The 10,095-nt window shown below is 52.1% G+C and overlaps 1 protein-coding gene across 1 annotated transcript; it reads left to right on the plus strand.

Annotated features, from left to right (window-relative positions):
* The first annotated feature begins 1,047 nt into the window (after positions 1–1,047).
* Positions 1,048–4,830, plus strand: LOC149360451 (endothelin-converting enzyme 1-like). Its single transcript, XM_089567853.1, has 2 exons — positions 1,048–1,203; positions 2,761–4,830. The coding sequence occupies exons 1-2, from the start codon at positions 1,048–1,050 to the stop codon at positions 4,828–4,830; spliced, it is 2,226 nt and encodes a 741-aa protein (XP_089423979.1).
* The last annotated feature ends 5,265 nt before the right edge of the window (positions 4,831–10,095 follow it).

Below are 10,095 nucleotides of genomic sequence, written 5' to 3' on the forward strand. Positions count from 1 at the left end.
TCCAATCAAGTTCACAATCACATGGTTCCTTGGAGCGGGTAGCCACTGCACCACTCTTCACTGTCCGAACATTCACAGTGTCGTTGCACGATTTTGCTCTGTTGCCAATCTAATCAGCTCCTCTTGTTCCGGACGCAGGTATTCGAAAGCACTGTTCAGACCGTAGGTGGCGCCCAAGTGTTGAAAAACGCCTTCGAAGATAAAAGAGGTCTCGTTACCAACACCTACCTCTTCCTAAATAGAGAACAAGGATACAGGGTTCTGTGCGGTGGAGACGATTTCGGAATACGGAGGCGGTTTGGAGTTCTACAGAGTGACCAGAGACCAAGCATGCAGATCGAGGCCACCGCCAAAACAAGTCCATCAAAAGAACAGGCAGCGGAAGGAACTGAGCGGGAGCTTTTGCTCTTTCTTCCCGAACCTTTTTTAGGCGGCTGTGGCGCGATCGAAGCGCCACAGCCGCCTAAAAAAGGTTCGGGAAGAAAGAGCAAAAGCTCCCGCTCAGTTCCTTCCGACCGCCAAGCACCGGGGAGGAGAAGTAAGAGTCGGGCGAAGAGCTCTGCTTCCAATCAGGCTTCTGCGCCAACATCCGCATCGGACAGCACCGCCGATCTCCGTACCCCTCAGGCCGTTAAGGAAAACGGTGCAGCTGACACCTCTGCGGCGTTACCGTCTCCTTGTAAACAGTCTTCTCCGGTCCCACGAAGCAACGACCGCGAAAAATCTCCGCAGAACGCTCCCGCCGATGGCGCTGGTCTGACCCGCGACAAACCACAGCCGGCGCAAGTTGGGCAAAACGCGAAAAGGATTAAGCCGACGAAACGCGGCAAAGGCGACCGCTTGAGTTCCCAACAGCAGCCAATCTCGTCAAGCACTGCCGCTGGAGGAATATCCACTTCGCAGACAGCAGCGGCTCGGGTTTCTACCGAGGTGTCCGGCGGTGCCTCTGGACCTGCCCCCGGCCAGGTGATGGGCAGCACGGACTTGTCGCCTCCAACGTCCACCGCGAACCCAGCAAGCCCGATGTGGCTTTCGTCAGCTGACACGATGCGCCTTTACGATGCCCTGGCGGCCACCAACCCGGATCCGTGCCTTGCTTCACCCCAGGACCCTCGCAGCCAGGTGCAGTGCGCAGAAGCCGGAGCAGGGAAGGTGCTCAGCCTTGGTGCCCATTCTGTGGAAGCTTTGGACATTGTCGGAATCGTGAGTATGCGCGGCTTCTGTTATGCCGTTGGATCGGCGCGGCTCCATGCACTGGTATTGTGAGCCTGGGTTGCGTTGGGACGTAAAACCCCGTAAAACCAAACTAAAAAATGCTTCTCAGTGGTGTATAGCAGCGTTGTGTAACCCTTGGCCGACTGCGGCGTCCTCCCGTGTTTGATGCTCCCGGCGAGAAAGCATCGCTACTATATCATCTACTATATCAACTTCTTAAATTAATATGCAATTAGGTTACATTCTCTCAGAATGGATTTCGCTTTTTCAGCTCTCAGTAGTTATAAACTCCTCTGAATGCGTAGGCCTTCCCGTTCTGCGTTTTTTTTCGTGTGTTTGTGTTGATTTCACGTGTGTGTTGATTTCCAATGTACCAGTGTTTTGTGTCTTGAGCGTAACCATAAATCAATATTTTTCTTCTGTTTATATATGCTTTACTTCGCAACATTTGCACATGGGGTACAAGCGGTGAAGCAGCTTTTTCTGGGCTGCTGCTTTGGTTGAAGGGAAGGAAAAGAGTAGTTACCAACGCGGTCTGAAGTAGGCCGAAGAGTGAAGTGCATTATCGATGCGACAGCGATTCGAGGCACTTTCTCCGAGGTGAACTGAGGCGCTGTCAGCTTCGTGAACGTTCGATCAATGTCCATGTGACATTTGGGGGCAGCGTAGTAACTCTACAGTCGTAGAATACATTTTATCCAGGAAGTGAACAAGTGAGTTCCTTGCTGAACGTCTGTGTGGACGCCATTGCAGATGGCCGCTCCACGGGCGCGCGCCACCGGGGAGCGTTGAGCTTCCAAGGTGGAGCAGCCGAGCAGGTGCTCCTCCCAGGCCCCTCTAGTAGGGATGGTGAAAAGGGCTTCGAAAGAGAGTGGAGTGACGAGGCACGAAGCCACGACGTGAAAGGTGTCAGCGAGGACATATTAAGTCTGCCATGTGCCAGAGATTTCCGGCATTGTCGGTTGACCGCCGGACTAAAGAAAGTATTAGTCTGATGGCGGTGTAATTGTCATTCGTCCGCTCTTGCGAACTCTACAGCTGCCACTGACAGTACCTTACTCAGGGTAAGGGGTGAGACTGTGGTAGTTATTGCTTCGGCAGCGAAGTTTAAGTCAACAGCGGTCGTCGAGTATCAAACCAAAGCGTACGGCTTCCTGGCCGGCCGCTTTTCATAATGCATTCTGATACAGCCGGTTCACGTTGAAGTAGTCCGGAAACTTTCCGCAGCCAATTTTTTATTGGCTGGTTATTATGCTAGGGCAAGGATTTACACGTTTTAGTAACAATGCTGCAGCTTGATCGTACTCGCGAGATTTTATTGTGCTTTGTCATATCACGCCTTGTCACTGTAAGCCACTTCCGCTTGGGCCAGAATTTTGGCTTGCAGTGTCAATAATTAAAAAAAAATAAAAAACACTGGAGTGCTTACTGGCTCTGCCCCAGAGAGGCATGTGTCAAAGCGCCGCATGTAAGCACCCGCCGATATAAAAGAAGGACAAAATGGCGGAGTTGTTCAGCTCCGCGTCTTGCCTTTCTTTCTTGCAGCAAAGAACTCCAGAGAACGCATTTAGGAGCGCAAGGCGTCTCTGCTGCCGGGAAGAAGTGATCCTTGCCGTGGCGGTGGCGGTGGCTCTGTTCCTCGTCCTGGCTGTCGTCCGGATCGTCATTCAGAGCGACTCGCGCAAACGGGGCAAAGTACTGTGCACCACCGAAGACTGCCGGCTGCACGCGTTCCTCCTGAATGACGCACTGAACCGCAGCGTCGACGCGTGCGAGGATTTCAGAGCTCACGTATGCTCCAAGTGGTCGCCGCCAAAGGGGAGGGAACAGCTGCGGGACTTGGACACATCCACCATGCACGACATGGTCTACTCCTGGCTTTTCGGCATCAGGACTACACTGCAGGACGGGTCGGCGATGTTCCCCATCGGCCGTAAGGCGTTGGCCATGTTCGAGTCCTGCATGAGCAACCTTTCCGAGTACGGGTCGACGCTGCATGAATTTCGCACCTTTCTGGAACGGCGGGAGCTTCCGTGGCCCGAGGCGTCCCCCAGACATACCGACGCCCTGCGTGTGCTCGTCACCCTCGCTTACAACTGGCAGGTGACCCTGTGGTTTTCTCTGCGAGCTGCTATGAAGAATGGCAAGTGGAACGTCATAGTGAGTGCTGCCCCTCGACTGCCCTTCTACCTCCACTACCATCGCAGCGTGAAGATTGCGGGGAGCTACGTTGCTTACTGGGCGCAGTACTGCCGTGCCTTCATCGGAGATATCAAAGCAGGCAGCGAGCAACGCGCCATCGAGGCGGAGAGGCTGGAGAGCGAAATTCTGGAAGCTCTCAACGCTGCCCTGGCAGCGTCCCCCAAAGAGGCGTCCGTATTTCCGATCGACGAGGTAGATGTTTACACACCGAGTATAGAGACGTCTCGGTGGTTGAGGACGCTGCAGAATAACACCGCTTTAAGGCCCGAGCTGACAGAGCAGGACGAGATGGTCGTGAACAATAAGCACTTCCTCCTGACCATCGGAGAGCTCTTCGGAAACTACACGAACGAGCAGATCCTTTCGTTTCTGGCGTGGCAGTTTGTCCAGCACTACGCGCCGGTGGCAGACAGCCGTCTGCTGCTGACGCGCTATGGAGACCAGCAAAAAGTGGACCTGTTGCGGCCAGCCTTCTGCGGTCTACACGTCGAGGTTGCGTACAAAGTGCTTCTGCTCACGCTGTATTTTTCATCGCGAGTAACGCAGACTGACAGGCGGCTTGTCGACGGCGCGTTCCAGCGACTGGTGTCAACCGCCATAAGCTTAGTTAACTCGACTGAATGGCTGGACACAGACAGCAAAGCCGTAGTGAGCGATAAGATTGGCTCGGCATATATGCGCTTGTGGCCGCCGGCCCACTTTCTCACCAACGCAAGCCTAGAACATATCTACGAGTCGTTTCCAACAAACGCAACATCTTTTGGCTTCTACTGGCTCGAATCCATCCAGAGCATGCGCGCAACAAACAGGACACCAGAATACGAGGCTGTGCTCGACCTGCCACTGAACTACGCGCAACCTTATTTCGAATACGATTACGTGGAAAACAGCGTCGATGTCGCCATTGGCGCCGTCGCCCGTCCCCTGTTCTACGGCAAGGGCACGAAAGGCATGCTCTACGGTGGGCTTGGGTTCTCCGTTGCCGTCGAACTGGTCAAGGCGATTGACCGGGAGGGTCTCCACTGGAGGCCGGGCGGCGGACTGGCTCCATCGATTTTAAGTGCACGCTCGCAGGCAGCCTTTGAAGCGAAAGAGCAATGTGTGAAAACGACCGGCGCAGGTGCCAGCCAGACCCTGTTCCCCGAGATTCCGGCGCTGCAGGTCGCTTACTCCGCTTTCCTGGATGCCACCAAGGATGTGGGGAGCACGCCACCAATCAGCGAGGAGCTGACTGAAGCGAAGGTGTTCTTCATCACACTCTGCTATATGACGTGTAGCCGAGCGGGTGTGAAGAACACTTTAGCTGCCAACTGCAACCAAGTTGTGCGCAACTCTGTGGCTTTCGCAAACGCCTTCGAATGCCCGCCAGGATCGAAGATGAACCCCATAAAAAAGTGTAAATTCTTCGATTAGGTGAGATTGTTATTGAAGGACAGCATCAATCACCACTATTATCGTTGAACTCTGATCACGTCACTATTTGTTAAGGGACTTTGTTGTGGCGGCGTCATATTTTCTTCATTAGCTAATTTTAAATTCTATATGGCACCTGGAACGTAGCGGAGGTTGATGTTATACGAACTGCGCTACAGTACTGCGTTCTCAACGCGAGAGACTTTTGCTTCTTGTGTACAGCGCGATTTTCGCCGCAGTTTCAGCACTATAGCAGTCTGATAGAATTCGTCTTTATCGCTCTCGTGATCGGAGACCGGCGTCCATGGCCGTTATTAGTTTCGAACAACGCCAAAAAACTGGAGCGGAAAAGTTAGTGGGAGAAATTTGTACTTCACAAAGGCATAGTTAGCCTGGGATGTTTAGTTATAAGCTGAAAATGTGAAAAAAATCAAAATGAAGGCGTAAAATTTTTGCTTCAAATATGCGTGAGTGTGCTCAATGACATTATAGTGCGAAAGCACCACCTCACGAGGTGAAACCGGCTCGCCGGTTTATGTGAAGCTTGACCTGGAGAGAGATTTTGGGCAAACCATAATTATTGTCGCGGCTGGGATTCGAACCCACGGCGCCGTGAACAGATCAAATTCGCTGGCAACTGCACGAGAGCCCTAAGCTATCGCTCCATTTTTTTTTTCTCGCTGCAGGCGGTCAAGCTGCATCACATTAGGCCGCCAAACACACTCGCTCTGTGCATTGCACAACTTCTTCAACCACTAATGCTGCTATCAAACTACTATTCGTGCTTTGAGCTATGTGGCGGTAGTGACAGAAAGATGTGGGCTGCATGCGTTGGCGTGGAGAATGTATAGCAGCAGAAACAAGGCACCAGGTCAACTCTTTGGGGCTGACAACATTGATGCAGCAACGTGGCACTGGAACATAGGCCGCCGGCGTACATTGGGTAGATTGGCGTTGACGATGAAACAATTGAAGACGCGCATGACTGGCTCCCTAGTTCAGCGGACACCTCAGTCGCGCGTTCAGGTATGCGTGGCGGAGGTGTCCACCTGCAAAAAGCTCTGCTTTCGCACAATATGCCGCACTTAGCAATGCTAAACAGCCCTCCGTTTTTGTTTCCTTGAATAAGTATCTAGCCGGGGGCTTCCTTTTCGAGTTTTTACGGTAAGAGCCGTCAGATAGGTACAGAGACCACCCCTAGCCGTCGCGTATATGATGCCCGTCCATTGTCATTGTCTGAAATGGCCATAAGAGAAAGATAACTGGTTTGGTTTGGTTTATGGGGTTTAACGTCCCAAAACGACTAAGGCTCTGAGAGATGCCGTGGTGGAGGGCTCCAGAAATTTCGACCACCTGGGGTTCTTTAACGTGCACTGACATCGCACAGTACACGGGCCTCAAAGATTTCTCCTCCAAAGAAATTAACTAATGGAGGGCCGGCGATGGGAGTAAGGAGGGAAGAAGTAGGAGTAGAATATGGAGGGAAGCTGTGTGCGTGTGTGTGTGTGGGGGGGGGGGGGAGTTCTGAAAACATTCGATTCTTGAGCTTTATGATTACAGCCTACTGATGCGTCGACTCCTTATCGCATAAGGTGGCCGGGAGCTTGTAGCTCTCCGCGATTCTTACAGCCCAACCCACTAGCTGTTTTTGTGCAGCCGGGTTCAAGCTGGACGCCTCGATCTCCCATCGCTCAATGCCGGTGAGTTGCCATTGGGAAGCTGGCGGGAGCTGAGATCAAATGTAGAGCACATATGATGAAAGTCTGCTCTTGGTGCCCCGCAGAGGGTGCATTCAGGGGAGAAAAGGCGGGGGTTAACAAGGGCAAGGTAAGCTGAGGATAGAAAAGTAGATGACTGGAGCTAGCACCAGGCCATTTGCTCGAGTTTATAGAGGGATTTGTTGTGGGTGGATACGGGAGCCGTTACTCCCTACAGTGAACAGAAAGTTCGTTATACATAACCACGCGTTCGCGTGCACTACATGGGTCTGTAGCTGGCCCTGCTCTGTTGACGTCTGTTTGAGCTGTGTTGTGGGCTACTTCATTCCCAGGGTTGCCCGCATTAGCAGGGATCCATAGGAGTTGAATTGGTCTGGTTTTCGAAAACGTTCGCACGTAACATGCAAGACTGAAGAGTTCTCACTTTTACGCATTAAAATCTTTCCTTGTGACACCCACACGTATTTCCAATTTTTCTCCTTGTTGAGCTTTCGAGCTTTACACAGCAGCGCCTTGTTCTCGACACACAAATGTTAAATTTATGTATAAGGCCAACCACCCAACCGTTCACCGATGACGCCGGCGTCCATGCGGGATCGGAAGTTTGCAACGGGAGACCAGCTCGACAAATGCTGCTTGCCAAGTTAATTTTTCAGCGCTATATCTGCTGAAGACGGGGAACATCCAAATCGTTTTGTATGCTCGGTGCACGTTTTAACCGGATGACAACCAAAAGGCACCGTCTGTCATTTAATTAGTGATCAGCGCCAACGAGAATGGAAGCAAATATCGCACAATCCCCAAGCCTTTCGCCTTCTGCGAAGAAACCCGACTTTCCTAACGCGGTCTGGGGCTCAGCAGGAGCTTAAGGTATACCCTTTGGCGAAAGTACATATAAACAGCGCTAAACGACAGGACTAGAAGAGGAGTAGACAAACACGGCGCTACTCCTCTTCTAGTCCTGTCGTTTAGCGCTGTTTATATGTACTTTCGCCATGGAACACCAACTCGCCCAATCTACCGTTCGTATACCCTTTGACTGGAGGAGCCGTCCAACCCCATCTGTAAAGGAAGGGGAGCCTGTTCCGGCTTCCCTGCCACCACCTCAGTTATGCCTCAAGAGGAACAGTCAGGGGAGTACGTTATTCCAATTAAATGCAAGTACTCGTGCGTGAATGCTACGTCTAAACGTAATCTATGCGGCAAACATGCATGAGTGCGCGGAATTCCACGCGTAGCAAAAAAAAGTCATTGCCGGATCTAGCCTTTCAAGGTGGATGCATCGAGCCTCTGGCTGCGACCTGTACCTCGCCGTCACACTCCTCATGAAATCTTCCGAAAGAAGACAAGCAGTGCTTAAAGTTTGGCTCAATCGATAGGGAATCTAGTGATTCGAGCACAGGTGTAGAAGGAAATAGAGAGAGAGAGAGAGAGAGAGAAAGCGACTGGCGCCCTCTTTAGCACTTCGTTTAATAGAAAAAGAAGAAATAATTTATACCATTGGCTGTTTGCTTAATTTATGACACAAGCCTGAATCAAGCAACCTCCACTCTTGCCAAGCAACAGGCAGCAATCCAAGAGATTGTTGCCTGTTTCGAATTCATACAGTCTCTATTTTCTTGCAAGGGGGACTCTCAGATCTCTTGTCAATACTGGGGGGGGGGGGGGGGGGGGGGGCTCTGACACCCCTCGAGAACCCCTTGATTTTAAGCACTTTTCTGCTCCTAAAACCAAACCTTGACGCCTCAATATAGATGACACAGCTCGTTGCATGTCGCAGTAATTTGTGGCCGTGCCGAACCAGATGCTCAGTTGTCATCACCATGTGAACTGATGTGGATGTTAGTTGGTAGTTTCCTCATCAGACCAATTAACGCAATGTTAAATAAAGTTGGGCTCAAGACTCCCACCTCTCGATCTCCACTGCATACCTAATGACGAGGAGTCTCTACATCAGGCGTAGACATGTAAACTTAGCGGCCGCTAAGGAAGCTCACAATCCACGGGTAGAGCCGGCCGCCAACGCCGAAGTCCTCAAGTGCATCAAGAATGTCGCCATGAAAGACGTTTTCGTAAACCTTTCTGATGGCTAAGACCGCACCGTCTAGTCGGCTGCAACGTTTGTCATATTTTGCTGTCGAAACGAGGTCGATGACTATTCGACTGAAGATCTTTCTGGGTCATTATGTTTGGTTTGGTTTGGTTTATGGGGTTTAACGTCCCAAAGCGACTAAGGCTATGAGAGACGCCGTAGTGGAGCGCTCCGGAAATTTCGACCACCTGGGGTTCTTTAACGTGCACTGACATCGCACAGTACACGGGCCTCGAATTTCTCCTCCAAAGAAATTCAACCGCCGCGGCCGGGATCGAACCCGCGTCTTTCGGGACAGCAGCCGAGCACCATAGACACTGAGCCACCGCGGCGGCCTCATTATGTCTGGATATAGAGAATTCCTCTCAGAAACCATCCAGGTCTCGCGAGTTCCATTCCCCCCATAAGCTTTCCAACAAAGCTCGTAGACTGGCTGGTAGTGCCATATGAATCATTTGGGCTCCCTCGACTTCCTGCTTCCTGCTCGGTGCGAGTGGACGGCAAAGAGGAAGAGGATCTGTGAAAATCGCTTGTCTGCGTCGCGACCGCTTCGCCTGGCTCTGGTTTCTCTCACACCTGTGGTCCCGGTCCTCTGGTTTCTCGAGTCTCAACAACGCACCCATGACATTCTGGTAGAAGTGCTGGGTGACTCCCAGCTTCCCGCCACGTTGAGTCCCATTCCCAGCCCTGGCCACCGCCCCTTTGCCGAGGAACGCTGCGGCCCTGTCCGAGGCTCCTTCCTGTCCGTCCCCTTACCAGCACACGGTGGCGCCTTTAGGTGTTGGCAATGCACCCCAACTGTCTGCGCACGAGAGAGACGAGCTCATTGGACTGCTTGCTGAGTTCCACGACTGCTTCTCTACGTCTCGCGGGGTACGCCGGACTACCATCTCTAAGCATATAATAATTGCCGACGATGCTGTTCACCCTGTATGTCGGTCGTTTTATCAGGTTTCACTGAGAGAACGCGAAACTATACACAACCAAGAGCGAAAAATGTTGGCCGACGACCTCATTGAACCATCTCACAGCCCGTGGGTGGTGAAAAGCTTCTTTAATACTGAACGAGAGTTTAGGGGTCACAAGACCCCGTTACATAGTTGGTATTCTTAGTCCGGGACGCCGCATGACGAGGTCCCGTCTCACGCCCACTTTACTAGAGTCCCGAAGGGACTCTAGTGTGGAGCAGTTGAGGAGGGTCTCTTATGCCTCTCAAGGGGGGGGGGGGGGGGAGGGGGTTCTTAGTACATGCCCACACCATGTGAAAGATATCGCAGATCTCTCCACAGCTCGTACAGTGCCCATCTCAGTTCGGATCAAAGTGTTTAGCAATGGCAGGACAGAGAAAAGTTCCTGTCTGCAGGCGCCGCAGAGTTCGCTCCTCCGCCTTACACAGTCCCTTGGCAGGTGCTGGGTAGAGGCGGTGGCTGTCGCAGTAATGAGTTAAGATTCTGC

The sequence above is a fragment of the Amblyomma mixtum genome, chromosome 2, assembly GCF_055824585.1.
Source record: "Amblyomma mixtum isolate Tamu chromosome 2, ASM5582458v1, whole genome shotgun sequence".
NCBI lineage: Eukaryota > Metazoa > Arthropoda > Arachnida > Ixodida > Ixodidae > Amblyomma > Amblyomma mixtum.